Below are 24,177 nucleotides of genomic sequence, written 5' to 3' on the forward strand. Positions count from 1 at the left end.
GCTGCCACCTCCAGAGGTAGCTTCTGCTGTGCTCTAGATGAGGGATGGTTGGTTTACATCATCTATAGGAATTATTTCTCACTCCCAAGTTTTGCTACTTGCTGAATTTCTTCAAGAAAGAATGCATATAATTTACATAATGTAAATGGAAAAACAATGAACTAATATTTTTTTTTAAAAAGCCATAATTGCAAGCCTGTAATTCCAGATGAGTCTTCAACATTACAAATCACAGCTGAACAAAGTATCCAGACACTTAATTGGAAATTCAGTTCCTCCTAATAATATATTAATCCCATTCAGCCTGTCCTCAGCACAGAGGAAGATTGGGTATCATTACTGATTACTTATGCAAGGTAGCCTGCTAATAGAAAAGGGATTAAAATATTCTCTTGCTCCTACACAATGAAGGAATTCATTGGCACAAAGGTCGAATTCAAATCTTGAGTTCATTGGGTTGTCAGTTGAGTTCATTGTCTTGAAAGACAAAAGTATTGATAATGGAAAAACATGGAAAAAAGCAGAAATGTTGCCCTTTGTGTTCCACTGGATTCTTGAGTGTTCAGAAACTGGATATTCTTTGATTACCAAACGACAGTGTGTTGCCAGGAAAAAAAGCATTTCTCTTTCATTTCTTCCCTGATAGTGCCAGATACAGTTTTCCTTCTAGGTCCTTTCACGCTGAAACCCAAAAGGCTTTTGATTTGAATGCCGCTTTATGACAAGGACACGTTAGAGGACCGGTTTGAAGATGAAGTTCTGCCGAAGCTATGATCAGCTATTTAAAGTTTCCAGACTACTGTTTGTTTTTATGAGTTGATACTTCTGCGGTATTTGTTGTAACATGAACATAATTTCCACAGTCACTGAATATGCCCTAAAGAAATTATCTCCATATCTAGAGTTATTTATGAACTGTGTCTAGAAAATGAGTATGCTTTTTCAGAAGGAAAAAGAAGTTGTCCTTACTGATAGCAGAACTGAATAGAAGTTGAAAGAATAAACCACTGATTAACAAATGCTTTTTTTTTCCTTTTTAAAAAACATATACATATTCTTATGCAATTATGAGATTTTATTGACAGTAAGAATACGATGCTCCCAGACTAGCAGAATGACACTGCCAGTGTAAAGTACCAGAAATAAAATGGTTGTGATTGTTTTAGTGCAGATTTTGATATAAATCAGTCTCTTTAAAACGCTGGGTTTTTTTGCACGTGTCCGAATGCAGCATATAATACGCTGACTATTAAAACTTTTTGCCTCCTCTTACACCGCTCTCTTACGATGTCGTTTGTGTTTAAAAGCAGGGTTTTCCAGCTAAAAACCCCACAGCCGCAGCTCTTTACTTCAGTGAATTGCGTGTGTTGGGGTAACCTTCTAACGCTGTGGTTTGTTTCCCAGGGGAGGCAGGCGCCGGCAGCGATGCGGGGCTGGGGGGCCCTGGGCAGCCCCCCCCTCCCCTCCCAGGTACGGCTCCTGCCCAGGCAGCGCATCTCTCTCTGCCTTACCCGCCGGCTCCACGGCCACCCCCCCGCGGGTTTTTGTCCACGCGTGACGCCTCCATTCACTGCCATCCTCCATCCACCGAGTGGCACTGTTGTGTAGAGAGAAAAAAGCAGCTTCACACCATCGCTCCTCGGCTGTGCTGTGTGTGGCCCGTCCCTTCCATCCCCTGCACGCCAGCATCCCTCTTCATGAAACGTGTATTTGCCTTGTGCCTTGTAGTCCGTTTCACACTTTGTCAGGTGGGACAATTCAACCATCAGCATCTCTCTTAGTTGCGTTACTTCCCTGTTGTTACATTCGAGGCAGGTATTTTGAGCTGAGCGCCTACTTTAATGCAGGAGCTTACCTGCCTTGGCCTGGAATAACAAGCATACGGATTAGTGTGATGAAATGGTTTGAATAAATTTTAAAAGTGCTGGAAGCCTTTGTTCCCGTTTCAGTGCAGGAGAAAAAGGGAAACTAATTTATCTGAAAAGTTTTATAAAACTCCTATCATTCTTTTTGCAAATTTTAATACTCTACATCCTGACTGTAGCAAATGCAGAGTAATAGATGAGCAGATCTGAGTGGTTTTGAATTATATATTGTGCCTTACTTCTGTTCTTCTTGGTATCTTTGTCCCTGCTTTCCTCATAACTATGAAAGCTGTTCTTTTCTCTGCAGGGACCAAACAGAATGAGCCATCAGTTCCGTATGCCTTTGGTGTGTCTTCCTCTGATTTTTCATATATTTTAATAGAGACCTCCAAAGTTCATGGTTAACTCCCCTATAACTTAACTCAAACTCAGTAAGACCTGAAGCTTGCTTTTCTTTAATTGTAAGTCTTCTCCATTCCTCTCGTCATCATCTTTCACTTTATTATAGGTCCTTATTATAGATCACATTACATTTAAACTTTCCCTCTTCTTTTCAAGACATTGCATGTCTCCACCCTCTGCCCTGCCAGCAATACCAACAGTTTGGTCCCTTTTCCCACTACCACATCCATGTATTTTCCAAATGGTTTTGAGGCAGAGCATTTCTCACCCTGGGGTCAGCCCCAATATCGTTAGCAACAGACAAGTAGTGGGCCAGTTAGAAGCCAGCACATGGAGGTAACGCTGATCCTTTTTGCCTCAGAAGTGGATGTATTTTTAGTGCATGAAATCCTGTGCATCATTACTGTGAACTATTTACGCATTTTAGTGTGCATATATTATTTTTTCTTTGAGACATCATGTGCAGTAATGTGTTCTGACTGCTGCTTATGTCAGGAATATTTGGCTATTTGTTCTGTGTGCCTCATAAGCATTTATTTGATTTCCATGCTTGGGGTTTCTTCTGCCTGTTTTCATATAGGCTTTAGGACCTTCTGGTATACGCTTAGATGGTCAGAGATTAGAGTTCTCTAATCTTCTTTTAAGGAGATATAATGTTATTTATCTGAGATTGGTAGAATGAACAGAGGAAAATGAGACTTTTGATTCAGTGATGTTCTCAGGTTGCTGATTAAGCTGCTAAAGAAGAAGGAGATGAGTTTGGTTAGTTATTAACTGTAGTTTATTGCGTCACTTTACACATTTTGATTCTACATGGAAGGTAAGAGTTCTGGTCTTTTTTTTCTTTTTGCCTTTTTTTCTGAGGAATAATCCAAAATTAGCAACTCTCGCGACTGACCTTTTTGTTAAGCTATTGAGTGAGGAGAACATACCACACTGCTTACTAAGAAAGATGTGGAATCATTATGACAGACAACAGAGAAGATACAAATGGCATTTTGTGTAATCCTCCCAGATCCTGAAATCTCTGCATTGGTGCTACAGTCTTATTTCCAAAGTTGCGCGAGGTTGTTAATGCCTCAGAAATCGGTGCACACATAATGCATCTGAAGGACTTCAAAAGCATCATGGTGACTTCAGTTACATGTTCTTGCAGCAGCTCCACTAAACTTCTGGGTTGGTAAAATGATAGGTGGCTTTTTTGTTACATTAGGGAAAACATGTATGATTGGTGTGACTTGTCTTTCAGCTTTCTTATGTACAATTGTAAAAATGATGACTCCTCTGGAAATTGGAAAAGCCTATTACAATTCAAGAGTTCTGCTTTATGATTTGCAACACTGTAATTATTCATAAGTGCTATTCTTTCTGTCTTGCTTAATTCTTAATCACATCCCCAAATAATCCATGTCACAGTGCTGTTCACAGGGTTGGAGTCAGAATAAAAATTTAGTGTTTCCTGATGGTAATTTTCTCAGATTCGCTTATTCATGCAGAAGGATCAGATGCATCCTAAGCTTTCTTCTTACCCATGTATAAAACATACAGAAATCGTATTTTTATCACTTCTGTTTTACTGCATCTCTGTCTTACTTTCATTACATCTTGTATTGCTTTTGTTTTTCATCTTCATTTTATTTTTTAGTCCGTAAGAACAAGATTAGTCAAAGCTCTTAGAGTTCTTTGAGCAAATTCCCTTTTAGGACAGTTGTATTGTTCTGTCCACAAAACCTCAGCTATACATATTTCTTCTCTTGTTTGGTTATGCAAGTAGTTGCATATTCCATTCTTCTAAACTGTGATCCATCTTTTGAAGTTTGGCTGTTTAGTATGCAAAGCAGTGGCCATAAGGATAGTTCTCTGTCTTTTCAATTTCCTATTGTATTTTGGACTTCTTTTATTTAGAGCTGAAAGACAGAATATAGAAAAAAAAAAATCCTTACAAATCAATTTTCCATCATTTTACCAAGCTGTATTATTTCACATGCATGGATTCCTCAAATACGTTTCAAGTATCCCTCTCTCAATGTTATCTATGAAATTTTACCACGGAATCTGCTTATTTGCAGGTGAATTGGGTTAAGCACAGGCCATGCAGTGGATGAGTATGTGAAAAACATACATTGCTCATTGTTTAACTTTTTGTTTGTTGTTTATTTAATCTTGATCCGATGTGGAAGATATCTTCTTATTACTAGGATGGGGAAGAGAGCGCATTCAGTCTGATTTATTCATAATAAAATATTTTTTCATCATACTTTATGTACCAAATAGATTTTTTTATGTTTAGCATTTACATTGACTGCTCTGGCTCAGCTGTGTGAATTTTTTTTATAAATACTTTATTTGCTAAAATATGTAATTTCATCTGCTCCAAAACTATTTTTAAGTTTTACCTACTGTAAAACTACACTTCCATTGTAAATTGCCACTGTGAAATGCATAAAAAGTCTACTTCTTACATAAAGGCAACTGTAAGGATAATGGTGTTGCCAAGTGACATGATTTTATGCTAAAATTAGAAGTCTTCTAAAAACTTCTTGGTGACTGAATTATTTCTGCTATTTGCCATGCAGTGTTTTCTCCTTTTCCAGCTCTAGAAATATTTACAGATTTGGAGATTCATGTTCGCCTGATTAATGTGTATCCTATTTCTTTATAAAATGTGAAGGCAAAAATTAAGTGAGATCTACAGCCTCCATCTCCTGCACTTTAAGGAAGCTGTTCAGACTAAGTGGTAGGTGGTAAGTGACTAGAGGAGGCCTGGGAAGAAACAGAAAAATGCAGTTGAATGAAGTTGGTGGGAAGGAAAGAATATATATAAAGGAAAAAATTGGAATAAGGAAGTTGCAGAAGCAGAAGAGGCAATGTGGAGGGGTCTGAAGAAGAGGCAGATAGAGGAAGGTCCACAGGAGTATGAGAAGGAGGACATAAATTGTAGGAGTGTTGTAAGAGAGATGAGCAAAATAAGGCAGCAGATAATGAAGGAGAAGGTGGGAAGCAGTTTATGTGCCAATTTTCTTCCAGAAAATGTTGAGAATATTCAACCCAGATCCTTTCTTGGGTTTTGTCCTTTTTGGTCTGGTTTGTCACATGTGATGTTTCACTCTTTGCTAGTTCAATCTCTTTGCATTTAACAGTCTTCTTGCTAAGAGGACATTTTAAATAGATCTGTATTTATTCCGTTAAGAAAATGTGAATTGCTGGTTTCATTTGGCTGTGGCTGTGCAATATGTGCTGTGTAGGTCAAACACCGCAGAGAACTTGGCTCGGGCTTCATCTCCACCCGGCACATCGCCAAGCACAGCACCACTGACTTCCACACCACTTTGAGGACAGTTACCATTCTAGATCTTAAATGAATGAATTAAGTTACGATGTTTCTGTGTGAGTAGGTTTTGCTAGTTGTTTCCTTATGTTTAAAATGTTTGATCTCAACAGAGCTGGTCTCCTTTTATATCTAAATCTGAATTTCTTTCTCTGTTTTCTGCAGCCTTTTCTGCCTCTGTTTTATTTCATTTCTTTGTCTTTTAGTTTTCTTTTATTTCTCTAGAAACATGTGTCATGGGGGAAGACCGCAGTGCATAATGAAGGGGAGACTAACCCATCCCAGAAAAGGACTTAGTTTTTTATTTTCAGAATTGGTAGTGCATCCACAATGACAAAACATGAAATACATTGTAAGGTCTGCACAATAATATGTGGCATATCTGGGAGTTAAAAGTGATGTAGAGGGTGGGAGCAGCTCTGAGCAAAGGAGGATGAACTGCTGTCATCCATGAGGGAGGTGGTTTCGAATTCGATCACAACCTTTCAAAGGAGATGAAGCTACACCTGTGACATCTGAATTGTTTAGTTTCAGAGGATCGTTCTTGGTGCTATAGATGGTGGCATGAAAAAAGCGTACCAAAAACAAAGGAAAGGAAAAAGGGAGAACATAAACAGACTCATCAGAATAGCTGACAAAACAAGAAAAAAAATCTACAGCTTTAGTTTTATGGGCTATTCTACTTTTTTTCAGAATGGAAAATTCTGGAATTGCATTGAGTCACTCTGGATTGACTTCCTCATACATATAATAGAAAGGTTTTTTTAAAACTAACATCTATCCTAACACAACATTTTCTTGATGGAAGTTAATGAAAACTGACGTATTGTTTTTTTTCTTCTGGAGCTAATCAAAATAAAATTTTAAGTTAAATATTTCAAAACACTTTCTGGACCTCAACTGGAAGAAATGGCCCTTATCAAAGACTGCCTGACTGCATACAGTGTCATGGAGAAACAGCCTGGGCATCTACCCAGATGTCTTCGCTATGACAGTGGACAAAACTAGCTTCTTTTGAAAAGCTGCATGAAGTGACAATAAGTAACTATTGAGTAGACTTCACTGAAATGTCTGTTAGGTGATGATGACCTTAAAATTTGAGGCATAAGAACTTACATTCTTTCCAGAACTTAACTTACTTTTTCCTGTTGCAAGTCTAGATATTGTCGTCTAGATGTTCAATGTCCAACCCATTCTTGGAACCTGACGTTCTTCTTCTTAGCTTTCTTTCCCAAATTTTATAGTTCATTTGTTGAGAGAAAAAGGATTTCCTTTGCAATCTTAATGACATCAGATTTTGTTTTATTATGAGGTGATACTTCTGCTCATTATGCCACACAGGGAAGAGAAGGTCCTCAGTCTGTGGATATAATAGAGTGTATATATACTGAGATTTTTTTTATATCTGTATATATAGTTTAGCATATATATACACACATTAGATAGTGTGTGTTTGTATGTATATCTATATATATGCTAACATTTTGTATTTTTCTCTCATACAAAAATTAAGTTCTGTGTTAGAATAGTCTTTCAATCTCATAGTGCATGCTGACACACTTCAACATTTCATTCTGTGTTGAGCTATCCATGAATCTCAGTGAATGTCAGTTAAGACAAGGAAGTATTCAGGGAAAAGAAACTGCCTGTTGATTAATTCTTTTGTTACTTTATACTTGCTTTACAGGCCAAAGTTCAAAAAACATCAGTTCATCTCCAAGCATAGAGAGCTTGTCTGGAGGACGTGAATTTACAGGATCTCCACCTTTGTCTGCATCAAAAAAGGATTCCTTTTTCAGTACAATCTCCCGCTCCCGTTCCCAAAGCAAAACTATGAGCAGGAAAGAATCGGTGAGTTCTTTAACTTTTTAAGTTATTTTAATGTCACACTGCATTACTTGTTAGAGGCAATCATTCCTCCCATTCATTAAGCACTTGCACTTGGAAATGTTTCCCTAAGCACACGTTAATGGCAAAAGCAGAAATAAGCTATTTCAACTGTTTCTGTTGAGTAACATCTGCATTGTGGCTTCCATCCCATAATTCTACCTGAAATGAAACTGTGAAAGCACCTGTTGCCTCTGAGAAAGAGGAGAGCAGTCATGTAAGTTTATTTGCTTTGTTAGACTTTTGGTGTAGTCCTGAAGTTAATAAACAGTTCTGTGGGAAGCACAAATGCTCAGCAGATCCAAACGCGTCCATCTGTTGTCCCTGAAATTCCTTAATACATCAGAGGTTTCCCAGTGTCTGTAGCATCTGTAGTCTGCAGTCACAGTTCTATTCTTGCACAGCTCTGACCTTCCATTTGGCCGCAAGAAACTATGATTTAAACAGATTGTTTTCATCCAAGAAAATCGGCTCTTGTCATGGGTGTGTTCCAAAGAAATTCTCATGCCATCAGATATATATGAATAGCACTACTTTGATAAACCTCATATGCCATGGAGCAGGAGGATTCTTGTTTATTTTATATACACGTTTCCCATTGTCTTTCTGCTGATTAGAAACTGGTTACATAGAAGAGGGAAAAAGTTGTATTTTTTGTAAGGTGAAGGCATAGTGGTTTTCTCCATTCCATTTTCACAAATGTATGCTCATATAACTTCCTATTGATTTCAATAAATAGGAATTATAATAGGAATATTTCTATATTACACCATTCAGGTGGTGTTCAGAGCTAAATATTGTGCAGAAGTTGAACCTGAACATCTCAGCATTTTTGTCTTAAACAGCAGGATCTTTATTAATAGTCCCATCATATTTTCAATTTGATATCTAAAATGTTCTAATGAAATGCGCAGCTTTGCTCAGCTTTGTTCAGTTTTTGTTCACTGAAAGAGAGGATTTAATTCTTGTTCTGCAAGCTTTAATGTTGTCTAAAGAAAAGCTGTGTTTTGTGTTTAGTCCACAAGAAGCTATAATTTTGGTTTGTGTCCATTTAAGAGCTATTGAATTGAATTTAAAGCTAAAACAACAACTTAGTATCTCTCTGCTTGTCCTCACGAGTTGAAGAAAAATAAATATACCAATATTGGACTTTTCTTTCTATGTGGTTTAACAAGATCTGAATCCAGCTTTCGTTTGCAACTTTTGTCCAGGCTAGAACTTGGGGTTTTTGCACTACTAGAGTTTAAGAATAATTCCTCCTTAGTTATCTAATAGGAGACATAGAAGAATTTTCCATTATAATATTCATACTCAATTAGAATCCATTAATGATTAACATGTTTTTCAGTTAAATAAATTCCCACAATCATGATATTTTATTAATGTCTTTTTCAAGGTTTTGGAAAAAGAAGTGTTCATTGGAACAGATTTGTAGTCCTTATGGTAATTTTCATAAGATTGGTAATCACGATAAACTAAGCAAAGCATAAATTTTCAATTTTCAAAAGAATTCTTTGAACTATGATAGGTAATTTGTATTGTAGCATTTTATGATTAAACAGCTAGCAAAGGTTTTAGACTGCCAAAATCTATTTCCTTATGTTCAGTTTTTGACTGACCTTTAATATAGGAAATACGAATTTGTAGTAGCTCCAAGAGGAAAAGATTTGTTTAGATCTGTTCTCTGTTGCTCAAGACAATGTTTGGTTTTTGTTTTCCTGTAAATTTCATGATACCTCATTTTCCACGTAGAGAAGAAAACCCCAAAGAGTTCATCCTGAGATCCCAAAAGAGTTGCATCAGAGTTCTCTGGTCTTACCGTTGCTTCATTTACAGCTGTTTTCTGGAGGCAAAAGAAGACTTGAGAACATAATGGCTTCACATCTTTGTTTTATTTATAAAACTGAGCTGGTTTACGTTTTTACTCTAATAATTACACAGATTATGTTGTTAAGTATTGGGGGAAATTACCTTTGTTGGAACATGGCCATGCATCAATTGCTTTCTAAAAAGATGGTTTTAAAATCAGTCATTCTTGGTGTGATGTATGAAAGAGAATCCATTTCCTCTTCATCTTTGTACCAATAATTAATGCCTTTCCCAAACAAAGTGGAAATGGAATACACATATAAAAATACATCCTTCAACATGGAGTTAAAAAATTTGATTTTCACAGTCCAGAGGACATTACTGTAACATTGTCATGGGATGAACAGGAATGTCGTCATCACAGGTCACACTTGGAGTACTGTGTCCAGTGCTGGGCTCCCCAGTACAAGAGACATGGACATACTGGAGAGAGTCCAATGAGGGACCACTAAGATGATGGGAACATCTTTCCTGTGAGGAAAGGCTGAGAGAGCTGGAACTGTTCAGCCTGGAGAAGAGAAGGCTCAGGGAGATCTTATCAAAGTGTATAAATATCTGAAGGGAGGATGCCAAGAGGAGGGAGCCAGGTTCTTTTCAGTGGTGCCCAGTGACAGGACCAGAGGCAATGGCCACCATTGAAACATCAGGAAACACTTTTTTACTGTGAGGGTGACTGAGCACTGGCACAGGTTGCCCAAGGGGGTTGTGGAATCTTCATCCTTGGAGATATTCAAAAGCCATCTGGACATGGTCCTGGGCAACTGGCTGTAGGTGACCCTGCTTGAGCCTGCTTCAACCAGATCACCTCCAACCATCCCTTTCAACCTCAGCCGTTCTGGGATTCTGTGACAGGATAAACTGGAATGTGACTTGTCTAAATTCTTTCTTTCCTAAAGCCGGTCCAACATGTTGGACTTTCTCTGAGAGAACTGTGATCAAAATTGATACTTAACTTGATTCATTGCCTCCAGGAATAGGATGTGTCCATTTCTCATATTAAGGACTTCTTAAGTTAGTAACATTTGCCTTATATTTAGTCTTCTAGACCTTATTTTCCTCTCAAATGCAAAGATCAATGGAATGACTTTTTTACTGCTGTTGTCAGAAACAGATGTCCCCTGTTTTATTTAGTCAAGGGCGTGAATCTACAGCCTCAGGGCTGAATGCACAACATCAGATGATGTTTTGGCAACCCATGGCAGCTTGATGGTTTTCACATTACTGTTGAGTGGCACTCAGCTGTATGTTAACATGAGGCCCACCAAATGTGTTTGGAAGTCTGTTTTGTGTTCAGCAGTGGGATGGTTCCCTACCTCTTTATACAGTTTGCGGCCTTCTGGCAGGAATACCTTAGGTTGCAGGCTCTGGAGCTGTCTTCCTGTAAACAAGAACAGGAACTTTTAATCTATCATGCACTCCAGTGCCTGTTATCTTCTGGCTGGGTCAGTCTTGCTGGAATAAAGTCCTAGAAAATTTCCTCTCATAGCCTGCCTACTGCGCTCTCCTTTTCGGCAAGAGTTGGGAAATTGGATGCATTTGTAATCCATTTATTTCTCATTATGTTTCTTTTACTTCTCCAGCAACCGTCAAGAACAGTCTGCCCCTCTTTTTGGCAAATAGCAAAGCTGCTTAGACGTTGATTCTGGCAAATATGGTTGGCTGGTCTCAGTTTCTGGCAGAATATTCTGTAAATTGCTTTCAGCCATGGAGATATGCCAGAGAGGGAACTTTGAGTCGAACAATATAAACGTTTTTAAAACTTCCATAAGAAAACCCCAGGAGAGAGATGGTTTTGACTGAAAAGAAAGTTCTGATTTGGAGAAACTGGTTAGTTTAATAAGTAAATTTCTACATGAAAGGTTTCAAGTTAAGAAAAATCAAATTATCCATTTGGAAAATATGTTAGTTAAAAAATTCCCAAGAAGGAAACAATTCTAAGGAAAATCTGGAGTAGTTTATTTTCTTTACTAAAATAATTTACAAACATGGTCAATCAGAATCCTCATCTCTTAGCAAAAAAATCCTAAACAAAAGTGTCATGCATCATGCTGGTTTTGATTGCAGAGACTTTTTAATTAAATCAAATTTGACAACATATGCTATTGTCCCCACAAGCAGGTCTAAACAACTGTTACTGTCTGTGGTTTACATAGCTAGTCTGACTGATTTGAAGTTAGTTATGAGTACCCCTACAGGTTAGAAAATTAATGTATGCCATTATTTTCAATTAAATAGACATCTGCTCTACTGATTTAGGAACCTGATTTTAAGCATGCAAATTCGACAGTTTTGCTCAAGTAGAAGTGGTATACAAAAATCAAAGAGATAATCAAATAAATACTAGACAACCACACAGAAAAAATCATGCGTGCAAAAATTCCTTTGAAGAAGAGCATGCCTTTTGTGCATGGTACACGTCTTGGAGGCTTTTTTTATTCCCATGTATCTTTTTCCTGGCTATTATTTTTAAAATCTCTTTTAAAGATTTTAAGTAAAATACTTGTCAGTCCATACTTACCAATGCCAAACTTTATTTAGAAATTTATTTAGATACTATGCTGAAATGTCCTTTTTTAGTTAAGCATCATAAAATGTGCCCAGAGTAAGTTAGCCTCTGTGTACAACAGCCAATTCCTTGATCAGTATGTTGGTTTGTTAGGCCTAAAGTTAAAGACATGGTGATTGTTCTCAGTGCCATTAAGTTTAACAAACTTCAGTGCCTTAATGTTTAACTGCAGTTAAATCTGGAGGACATTTGTCTTCCCTATTCTGATGTGATAGGCCAATTCAGACACCTGAAAAATGAAATTTATATAGTACTTCAGTGCTTGTCTAATTTTAGGGATAGATGAAAAGAACATTAAATCTGAGATGCTGCCAGGTCATGTGAACTGAGTTCGTGGAAAAACCTCCGAGATATTTTGGAAGTGTGATTTCTTTTCTTCATTGCCTTTCTCAGGCTCCCACAGTGTGCTGTAACTCAAATGAAAGAGCTGAAAACACTACAAGGAAAAATAAGCTGCCTTTTAGGGTTTGTTATTAGAAATACTTGCAAGTTTCATACAGTTGAGTAAAACAACAGCTGTATGCATGAGTGGCAGCTTTGAATCCTAATGCTCCTTATCTTTTTTGGAGTGATTCATTTCAGGAAAAAGAAACTGTACTGTGATAAAAACAGGAAGTTAATTGCTTAGAAAAAAAGATTAATAAAAACCCAAGTGGCTCTGCAGTGCTTTTTCTGTCGTATTATGAGCAATAAACATGTATACAGAACAGATCTGTGGGGCCATTTGGAAGATTTTAAAAATGTAAATGGAAACTGTTGTCTTTCTCTGGTACAAGAGATTCGGATATGTGCAGCTGAATTATACGTGCCAGTAACTTCTGCACAGGAGCAAATTAGAATGGTATCATTTGAAAGAAGGCAGTAAGAACTTCTAAAATTATTGGGCAGCCCTTTAAAACTGTTAGGGAGAATTTTAATACCAAAATCGTGAGTGAATGAATAAATGAATGAGACAATCAGCAAAAGGATCAAAGTGACTTAGGAGCCAAGAAGTGTGATCCTTCACTCCACAGCAATCATGTTGCCATCAGCAGGTACAAGACTTGCTCTGTGTATCTTCTTTCCATACATTAATCATGAAGTTAATGTTTCAGCATCTCAGTGGCTAAGGAAAATATATCTGAGAATCTATGTTGCTGGTTTGAGCTGCCCTTTGTTCCTTTTCAGTGGAAATCTCATCCCTTCATCCTGCTCTTTTAAGATAACACCACAAAATTACTGTTCATTTCTGTGAAGTGCCGAGAGACCTGCACTGAACTCTCAACAAAAACATGGATGTGGATGAGAAACGTCCCTCTAAATCAGGCTGCTGTTTTAGTTGGGGTTTTTTTTGAGCGGAAAGGGTTTCTGTGTTTGGGAGATTTTTTTCCCTCTGAAATAAATTGTGGGTATGTGTTTAATAGCTTTATTCTTATTTTTGTCTGTGTTTGGTTAAATCAAATCATTCCCTATAAAAACAACAAAACTTGGACTTCTGTTCTTTTAACAATGTAGTATAAATGGTGTATATTTACAGTCCCTTCATAATCACTATGGGTAAGCTTTACCCTCCTTTAAACTCTGAACAATGTAATCAGAGATTCTAAAACCCCTAAATAAAAGATCCTGCTCTGGTCTGCGTCCTCAATCATGTTAGGAATCATATGAAAGGTCAAAAACATCCAGCCTGAGCAGAGAAGGATTTAGTGAGATGATTTTGCAACTGGTGCTTTAAAAAAATTTAAATGAGTATAAGTTTAACAAAGGGTATACTTTGAGAGCCCTTCATGAAGGACTGTGTGTATGTTGAAGTGTGTATATATTAAAATGCTTATTCAGGCAGCAAAATTAAGAATCATAATTATGTAAGTACATCACATCTAATCAACCATTTCAATAACATTTAACCAAATACTTCAGTAATATAATATTGGAGCATGGAGCATGAACTTTATTCATTGCAGAATATCTGTATATTTATCATTCCGTATCCGTATCCATGTGCATTCAAGAGTACTTACCACATTGTTTCAGAGAGCACGAGAGTCATAAAATGGTGGGTTTTTTTCCACTGCTCACATTTCTCTGACTTTTACCACACTGGGCTCATGCAGCCTTAAAGGCCAGCAGTGTGTGTACCAGATGGGCAGAAAGCCCTTCAGATGTGGTACTGAAACATCATGGAGGAAGTGGGATTCTCATTCGCCTATGTGTTTATTTATAGCTGTTTCCAAAATATTTACAGTCATACCATCTAAATTAATATCTCTGTTTTATTATGTATGAAGAAATATTCCAATATGATTAAGTCAACAATGTCAACAGCAGCACTGAGAGAAACCTTTTATCAGCATTTCTGTTCAAAGGGATAATTTCTATTACCCTGCAGCTCTTTCTGTTCTTATCTATTCCCTTGCCAAGTGAAATACTACCCATTTTCTCAGCTGGTCAGTGCCTACTTATCCACAATCAGTTATGCACAATTTTTTTCAGCTCATAGATCTTCCAGCTTTTTATGGTTTTTGTTGTTAAACTGTCTCTTGGCAGTCCCACAGTGCAGTGCCAGCAGGTGGACTTGTGCAGGCAGCCAGCGGATAAGTCTCGTACACTTTGTATCTGCTTGCCAAAGAGGTTTCTTTCCATCCCTACTTTCTTTGTCTCTAGGCAAGAGCTTTCCCCATTATTCATGTTTATCCTTCTCCATCTTCCTGCTAAGGAGAGATTATCTGAGCATAGAAGTGGAGTATTTTGAAGAGGAAAATACACCTAGGTTAGATGAAAACAAGTCCTGCTCGTGCTCCAGTAGCACAGTTGCTGGTTTCTAGCTCTGCGACAGCGAGGCTGGTGCACCTGGAAGCTGTTCCAATAATAGGTTCGACAGTGGGAACTGCCTTGGAAAACGGCCAAGCCCATGGTCCTTTGCCACTAACATCTCCAGGCAAGGTGGGACGTAGCAAACTAAGCTGACTCCAGCAGCGCAGCACTGGCAAATTGACTTTGAACTGTTTAAGATGGAAATTCAACAGCAGGACCTGGTGTTTAGATGCTGTGAGCCAGAGTTTCAGCTATTTTCAGGATTTTAATTGAAATTAAATGGATCTGTCAGGGGGCTAGGGAGATCTTCTGAGGCTTCATCTTTCACTTTCTTCCAAATGTCACTATAGGTAAATGTTTTTAGCTTTGTTTTAAGAGACAATAAATCAAATAAATAGATAATTATACATAAACACAATGAAACTGATATTTCAAAGTCACTCATCTTCTTAGTGGAGATTATAAATAAATATTTTTCGCCTTACTGTCTTCATGAAACTAAAGGGCAAAGAAGAGGGACAGAGAGTTACTCTAGTTTGGAAGAAAAGGAGAAATAGCTGACTACGAATTCTTATTTCCTGTATTTCAGAAAAGGTACAGATACGTAATGCATTAAAATACACATGTATATATATATCTCACCCATCTTCAAATTTAAAAAGAGTAAGAAAAACGTAATTTTTCTTGCATTTAAAAGGCGTGGGTCTCCTTGGACAATGCTAACTCCAGAGGGTTAGAAATTTGCATGTTGGAAGAGAGAGTTCGTGGGTCATTGGCTATTCTGAATCAGAGTTGCAACCCTTGCAGTTTTGTTGGGTTTTGTTTGCTGTTTTATGGTTTGGGGTTTTTTTAAGTACAGAAAGCCTGAAACTTTAATCTATTCATTTAATCCTTTACCAATAATCTGTTAGTTCTGTTTACATGTGCATAGCTTGAGAAAGCATTGTGCAAAGCCATCCCTTTCTCTGTTGTTACTGAAAGCACACAGAGGAAGCCAGGATCGTACTAATGCCCAAAAATATGTGCCTTTGCAGGTGAATGCCTTCCAGCATTTTAATTTATTGGCAAATTTGTCTTGGTCTCTTAGTTGAACATTTTTATCTGTATTATAAAATTCCTTTCTTGGTTTTGATACTTGTTTTCAATCAGAGCCCTGCAAACCAAATAATTTAATTTTTTTTTTTTTTTTGTGCAATATTGGTACATAACCTGATTTAGCTTGGCTCCTAGGAGTCACAATGGATGTTTTGCTGACCTTTCTTTCATCCTTCATTTTATTTTCTTATTTTTCTCAGTCCCATTCCCCCGCCCCTTTCAGGTGGTTGTCACGGACATGTGTTCACTAAAGATTATGCAGTGGCAGTTCTGTTTCAGGTTTTAAAATAGGTAATTATTCTTCTGAATTTACTTCTTTGGGCGGAAAAGGGTGCATTGTGCCCTGAAAAGTTTTGACTTTGACAGCATCGCATTTTGAGCCTAAGCTTCTAGGATTACTTTTTACCTGATACATTTGTGCTTGCTCTGGTGTCCCCTGATGTATTTTGAGACATACAGTACTATCAGAGGGCAAAATCTCTGTGTTGGAAAGCAACAGGTCAAAGTAATGATAAGGCAGAGGAGAAAAGAGAGAAAAAGAAAAGTATGCTTCCATAGGTTTTGTATTTCCCTTATCCTTCTATAAGGTGGATAACTACACCACCATTCCCTTTATTAATCTGATAGAGAACCTGTTTGTGCTTTAAGGGTTCTAATCTAGAAAAGCACTGACATGTGTATGTAACTATCAGCAAGTATAAAGTCCTATTTGCTACTCTGAGCAGCTATGCCTACTAGCACTACACAGTGAAATTAAGAGGGAGTTTAAATAATAAAAGAAAGGCAAAAGGAAAGAAACACATCCTTACTTAAGCTACTTCATACCATCCTGGGATTGTAGAAGCTGTCTGAGTTAAAATGGTGTAAAACAAAAAAGTGAATAGGAGTTAAAATGGTGTGAAATAAAAACATTACTCAAGTTCACTATGTGTGCAGTCCAAAGGAACAAAATATATGTCTGTAGGATTTATCTGAAAATACTGTGCTTAAAATGTTTAACATTGATGAAACTGTATTCAAAATTATAAGAAAACCTGGCAGTTGTGAAGATGTGAAGAATACAAAACATTAGTAAGGTGTATTTGGAAATATATTAAGCATGGGGATACTTCAAGTAGCACAGGGACACAGAAATATTGGCAGGTCATGGTTCAGCACAGGCAATCAGTACACAGCCTCTACTTCTGCAGGAATTAATATCCAAAGGCAGTACCTGAACTTCTTTGTGTTACAGACAGTAATATATTAATATCTGAACAATTCCAATTTGTGCAAACATTTCACAAGTAGCATAATTCTTAATGTAAAATTGACAATATATATTCCATCCCTGACTCTGATATGCGTCGTGAACTGACGTCTAATAATTTCATAGCCGCTTCCACGTAGAAGAAACTTTCTCTAAACATCTGCAAAGCAGATGCCTTATGAAAACTCTCCTAAAAATTCCACCTTTCCATTGACAACAGTTTGGTTGCTAACATGCTGAAGCCATGTCTATAAGACTGACTAATGTAGCCATATTGTTTCCATGTCCTCCCCATATGTGTGTCTGCAGCCATCTGTTGTCTCTTGGCTTACACTGTTAAGTCCTTTAAAGAAGCGCCTTTTTTCTTTATGTTTGTACGACACCCAGCAGAGCAAGGTCTTGGTCCTGATGAGGGCCCATGAGTGATACAATTAAATAATAGATAAGTTAAATTAGTAAATTAAATAACTTAAAATTTTGTTCTAAATTGCACTGTATGTAATTCATTGTGCAAAAACAGTGGTTTCTGGTTTAAATGTCAGCATATGCTGTAGACTATTCTGGGGCTGGCACAGATCATAAAAAAATTACGGGGGTGTCAACCAACATTCAGCTGTCAGGGGTTCGAGATTAAAAGGTTAATTGTTAGATTCAAAATGAAAACTAAATAAATTCTCACAAAATGGAAACAGTAACCACTGCTTTTTACTCCAGGGAAATTCGCATAAAATTAAATGAAAAAGCAATTTGTGCCATGCATCTGAATCTTGTTTGACATGTAAAATGCTACCAATATCCAAAAGGTACCCTGTGTATATTTTATGAATAAGCAGTTATGTACTGGTAAGACTCTTAGCAAGTCCCTGACTTCAGGATTTCCTTCTATCAGTCTCATTTTTCCCATCATTTTCCTCTAAATGTTTTGATACCTCCTCAGAATTATTTTCTAATTTGCCCTGCCAATTTGCCAAGAGCTCAGGGGATGTTTCCTTAGTGCTCTTACTGTGAATACTGAAAGAATTGAAAATGTGACTGGGCAAATTAATATAGGAAAAGGAACTATTAACTAAAAAAAAAAAACAACCCTCTAGTTCAAGAAATCCCTGATCTGCAAATCTGCGTAGTCTGGGAGAGTATTCTGGGCAGTACCATTACATGTTTATATCATGACATACTTTTTTCATTAACGCTTTACCCAACCCAACATTCACCAGCCTCAGACAAGACACCTGGAAGACCAGGATATTCTCCCAACACAATTCTGTCACTTTTTGTGTTACGTTTTAAATTGCAGCATTGTTGCTTAAACACCTTAAATACCTTTAAATACTCTTCTCTCTAAAGATAGTTTCTTTTCCACTGCATTTAACACTTGGTAGCACTGCCAAGTTAATTCATATTCAGGATCCAGCTTTAAGATCAATGGAGTTTTGCTGTTCTGAGCGTTCATGAATGAAGTGCTTGGACATACATTGTTGTAAGCCTTTGACAGCAGAGTTTACTCTTCCTTGAGTTTCTACATTAATAAAACAGACAAAAATACAATTTTTTCTTTCATTTCCTGAACAGTAAGACTGCAAACTAAATGGTATTATGAAAGAATGATGTTACAGTCCTCATTTTGTGAGTTCCTGTTCCCTGTTTTCCATAGTTCTGTGTTAAACTGTATGTCATGTATTTGGGAAAAAAAATTGTTTAAACTGATAAAAACAAAGTTGAGAAAGAATAGCTTCTTCCAAAACTGTATTTCTTCAGACCTTGGCTTGTGTAGGATGCTAAATTCCAGTGCCCTTACCTATGTCCACAAACCTTATTGCAGCTTGTAGAGCGATGAGCTGTAAAAGGATAGGATTACAATGTCGAAACTGTAAAACTTTCTGTAATCTGTTCTTGAAGGTACTGGCCGCTTTCAGTTAGTCACAGCTGTTTTTCTGAAACAGTAAAATTTGATGAAAAATGGGGTATGGTAGAGGCATCACTGATCTCATTATGAGCTCAGGAGAGAAGGAAGGATATAAAAAATTTATTTCCATAGCTGTCTTTGTAAAGGTGAGAAGATAGATGAAAAGAAAGGTAATAAAAAGGGAAGAGCAAGCTTTGGACAAATGGAGAGCACCAGAACTGTATAGATTGGGGAAAAAAATAGCAAAGAAATGGCAAATAATTAATCATAAAGGAATTAGTTTTCATGGCAAAAGAAAAAAGGAAGTATAACGATGTAAGCAAAATTCTGGATGTGGATAAGAAGAAAGGCAAACATGAGAAATATAAATGTAAGTCAAGTTTTTTGCAGATTCAGTCTTGCCACAACAAGGAAGATAGTTGGAGATCTGCATATGGAGGAACTCAAATAGAGTCTTGCTTTGGCTGGAGACATAAGTACTAGCCTGCTTTCTGTTGTTAGTGAAATGCAAATCAATGTGGCATCACAAATAATCTACTTCCTTTTCATTCTCATATTGAATTCAGGTTGTTACTGATTATCTGTAAGGCTCTACTTAATTGGGCATGTTGAAGGTGTGAAAAAGTTTTTTGAAGACCCTGGGACTAAATTTTCAGAACGTATTATTAAGTTGTTTTTCTACAAGATTACATCATTAAATTTGCACATCTTGGTCCCCCATGTCTGATGGAGTGATTCCTTTCTTTGATTCGCTGCTTGATTTGTTTTTCTTCCTATTAGAAAATATTGAGTTTATATGCTTTGTAGTACATGTTCTTCAGTAAGTTGACATTGATTCTTTATTTTGGTTAGTTATTTAAATGATTGATTTTTATTTTGTGGTCAACTGGGTAACCTTTGAGAGCTGTAACGGAATGAGTTTGAGTCACTGTTCACTTGTTTCTGGTTCTGTGTGTGTCAGATCAGCTGAAAGGTCGGTTTCTCAAGGAAGCATAGACCGTACTGTTTTTCTCTTGACTTACATTTGGCCTCTTCAAAGAATTTATAAGTCTCTGTTCATGCATAAGAGAGAGATCAAATCAGCAGTGCTATTTGTGTACAACATAAAAATGGTATCCAGGGTGCTCACTTTCTGAGCACAGTGAAACACCAAAGCTGGCACTTAGGGAAAAATGCAGTGAATACTGTCTGGACAAGAATCGAGAGCATCTGCACAATGCTGGGTATAAATCAGTTGTTTCATCTATTACTGCTGAAGAATTTGACTTTAGAATACTGAAAAAAAATCTCCTTTTTTCTGAGGAACTTTGTGATTTTGCTGCTTACCTTTACAAAACATGACAACATACGTAATTTGCAGAACAATTTTAGAAAGATACTGTGAAAAGACTAGTCTTGGAAATGTTGATTAGATGAGACCTCTGCTCAAGCTGCTACTTGGAGCAGGACAATCACTAACATTGGATTAGGTCAGCGACTTCAAATAGAAACTCTACCACTTCTATGAGTAACCTCTTCCAGTGCTGCACTGCTCTTTTAATGAGGAATATTTTCCTAATGACCAATTTGAACCTTCCGACAGACAATTTTGGGCCATGGTCCCTTCTGTATCATCTGCCCCTGCTGGGAAGAGTTTGATTGTATCATCTTTGTAGCTCCACGTAGTTGCAGGCTGCCAGCGCATCTCCCTGAGGCTCCCCTTCGCCAAAATGAACAAGCCCAGCTCCCTCAGCCTGTCCTCTAGACCTATGACCATCACAGTAGCCCTGCACTGGACTCTCTGCAGTTTCTCAACGTTCTTCTTGAACTGGAGGCCCAAAACATTATTCAAGGTGAGGGCTCACAAGCATTGAGTAGAGGGGGATAATGACTTTCCTGTATCTTTTGACCACATTCCTCCTAATGTATCCCAGTGTACTGTTTACATTATTCATCATAAGAGAACTTTATTAGTTTATAAAGAACTCAGCAGCCACTGTAGGCTGCAGATCCTTTTCAGCAGGCCTGAAACATAGCAAGTTCCCTCCCTGTCTGGGGTTTTTTCTCCTCAGGTGCAGAATTTTGCACTTACTTAAGTTTCTAAAACAGAAACTTCAGAAAGGTTTCTTTTGCCTAGGCTTCCAGCATCTCATGGTGTTTCTGAACTGAAGTTCTACCGGTCAGCACAGCAGCCATGTGTCCTGATTTTGCATAATCTGAAAATCTATGGAGTGTACATTCTGTCTCCTCATATGGGCTGTTGATGAAGATACTGAACAGTATCTTCATAGAAGTCCCTTGGTTACTGTGCTCATTTCCATCCACCAACTGAACATCAAGCCATCGACTCGACTCTTTGAGCTTGAGGGTCTGACCAATTTTCAGCCCACCTGCAATCCTTTTGTTCAGCCCACGCTTTGTCACATTATAAATGATGATGCTTTTGGAAATAAGTGTCAGAAGCCTAACTGAAGTAAAAATATGTTGCATTCACTCCTCTTCCTTCATCTGCATGGCCAGTCATTTCATCATAGCAGGCAACCAGACTGGTCAGGCGTGATTTGCTCTTGGTAAATCCTTGTTGACTTTTCTCGATTATTGTCTTGTCCTTTGTGTGTTGGAACTTGATTCCAAGAGGACATGCTCCACGATTTTTCCAAGGACTAAGGTGAAGCCAATCATTGTATAGTTTCTTAGATCCCCTTCTCACTTTTCTTTAATATGGCTGAAAAATTGACCTTTCTCCAGTCATCAAGGATGTCCTGTAATAGCAGTGATTTTTCATGGATGATAGCCAGTGGTGTTGCAATTACATTGTCAGCTTTTTCTGCACTCATGGCTGTATCCCCTATGGCCTCATGTATTTGAACACATACTGCTTCTTCAGGTATTCACCAGCCTATTGCCTCCCCAACTCTTAGCCATCCCTCTCCTTCCCAAACTGTACATGCGAAGTTCTGGGAGCAGACTTGGCCTAAAAAGCGAGAGGCAAAAATGGTATTGAGTGTTGTAGCCTTTTCTGTATCCTGTATCTTTATCTTACCTCCCCTAGTAAGCAACAGACCTCGATTTTCTTTGAACCTCCTTTTGCTGCTCTCATACTTGTAAAATTCCTTCTTGTTACCCTTTAATGTCGCCCATTAATTTTAGCTCTAGCTGGGTTTTGTCCTTCCTAGTTTTGTTCCTGTGCCCAAACAATGCTTGTGTGCTTGTCCTTTGTTTCCTGTCATTGTTTCCACATATGTGCTCTGCATTTCCACCATTTCCATCTCCATATGTGCTTTTCCCATTTTAGTTCATTAAGAAGCTCTTTACTCAGCCAAGTGGACCTTCCGCATACCTTGTCCTTATGTGCTGCTTCCTTGTGTATTTCTGGGTTAGGTTCTCCCTACTAGATGAGCAAGTCTGTTCACAAAGATGTTCTTGCCTCTCTTTGGCAGGTAGACCTATTCTCTAAGTTGTGTTTCCTCATCAAATTGGGTGCCACAAGAAAAATGGTGGAAGCCCAGCTAGTGCCACAAAATATGTGGTCTGCTGGGTACATCTACTGCTATCCAGACTTTTCCCTTTTGCTATAGGATTAAAGAGAAACACCACCAGAATTCCTGTCCCCTACACCTTTGCTCAGGAGCCCTACAGTCGCATTTGAACGCAAATGATTTCACATCACCGTGTCATTGGTGTATGTATGAATAAGCAGAAAAAAAGTCAGAACATTAGGTGACCCCAGACAGTCTTTCAGCAACTCTACGAATTGAGGCTCCATGCAAGCAAGAAACCTCCCTAGTTGATGAGTCTGGCTGGAAGAGAATCACCAACCGCTCACTGCCACTCATCACTGTCTCTTGGTAGTGCTCTGATATGGTGTCCAACCTGGATTCTTCCTCTGAGGGAGCTTGCTCTTCCCCTCTGCTGCCTGGGCCCTGCACCGCTGGGCAGCCCTCCTGCTGCCAGAAGTCACAAGCTCTCAGTTTCCATCCTCCTAGGAGTGCACGTCTTCTTCCCTCTGCGTCTTGCCTCGGTTGCACCTTCCCTGTCTGTTGCATAAGCCTTTACACTTAGCCTTGAAGGATCCTGTCAATCCCCCGATTGCCACCCCTGATGCAATAAAACACACTTGCCTCTTCTTGCAGCTTCTCATGTGCTGCTGCGACAGCTACAACAGAGCAAACCTCCCTCCAGGGAGGTCACCCTCAGGGGTCCATCTGCACAGAGGTTGCCACAGCACTGCGGATGACAGCAGGGGCAGGGGTTGTGTCTTGTAGCAAGTCATCACCACTTGGGTGTTGTCTTCTCATGCTAACAGCACATCTGGGTCTCTCATGTCTCAAGCGCCAAGTTAACTCTCTTGCTTATTTGCGCATCCCGCTGGCAGCGCTCCTGAGGGTGCCAGGTAAGTCAGGAGCTCCAAGTGCCTTCACTCAGCCTTGCACAGGATTTCCCTCTTGGCAGGAAACCTCTTGCACTGTCTGTGAGTTCCCGACCACAGTACCCTCCTTTGTGAGAGCTGGGGCTGCTGAACATTTCTGCTCTCCATGCTTGGAACCTAACGAGCTGAAAGAACGGTGAATGTAGTTTACTCAGCACCAGTCTCGCTTGCCAAATGAAGAGGTACTATTGTACAGTTGAAAAGGTTCATTTCAGAATCTGCTCAAGTGTAAAGAGCTGTCCACAAGCATTTTAAGATCAATTTACTGCAGTTCTCGTCCATGTATAAGAAAAAAATAGTCTGGGAAACATGGAAATATTTGTTACCAGAAGTTAAATTTTCTTATTCGCTTGTAGGAGATAAGCTGGATTTCAGTTGCTGGCTAATGATTTTAGAATTTGATTATGTTATTTTATAGTAAAACGCTCAAATGTTGTTGCCTTTCCCTATCTTACAGCTGCACCTGCGGTGCAATGGCAATTTAAAATTTGTGGTACATTATTTCTTTCAGTCACTAGCTGTATGTACTAGGAAAAGGTCTTCTGCAGGGACATCGCTGGAATAGAAATATCAGTGCAGATACGCTTGTATAGACTGTGACAGAACTGCAGACTTTGAATGAGGTTGCTCTTTCAGAAACTATAAATTAGCAATGTAAAATCAATCCCTTCAAGGCTTAAGTGGTCAAAGTATAAGGTTGAGTAAAATAAGGTGAGAGTATATTAATATAAGGAAATAGCAAAGAAAAAATGTTTAATATCTGTAGATTGTAAGTGTGAGGGAAAAGTGTGTAGGGACACAGTGACATTGAT

The 24,177-nt window shown here is 38.3% G+C and overlaps 1 protein-coding gene across 1 annotated transcript in view; it reads left to right on the forward strand.

The window, feature by feature from the left end:
• The window catches only part of LOC104164410 (TBC1 domain family member 5-like), a gene marked incomplete at its 3' end in the record, with an annotated part of 61,208 nt that overhangs the window by 35,602 nt on the left and 1,429 nt on the right, over nt 1–24,177 (forward strand). The window contains exons 8-9 of the mRNA XM_009703730.1: nt 1,405–1,470; nt 7,283–7,446. Coding sequence (XP_009702032.1) covers nt 1,405–1,470; nt 7,283–7,446 — 230 coding nt within the window. The remainder of the gene's footprint in view (nt 1–1,404; nt 1,471–7,282; nt 7,447–24,177) is intronic.

Source organism: Cariama cristata, unplaced genomic scaffold, assembly GCF_000690535.1.
Source record: "Cariama cristata isolate BGI_N322 unplaced genomic scaffold, ASM69053v1 scaffold42407, whole genome shotgun sequence".
Lineage (NCBI taxonomy): Eukaryota > Metazoa > Chordata > Aves > Cariamiformes > Cariamidae > Cariama > Cariama cristata.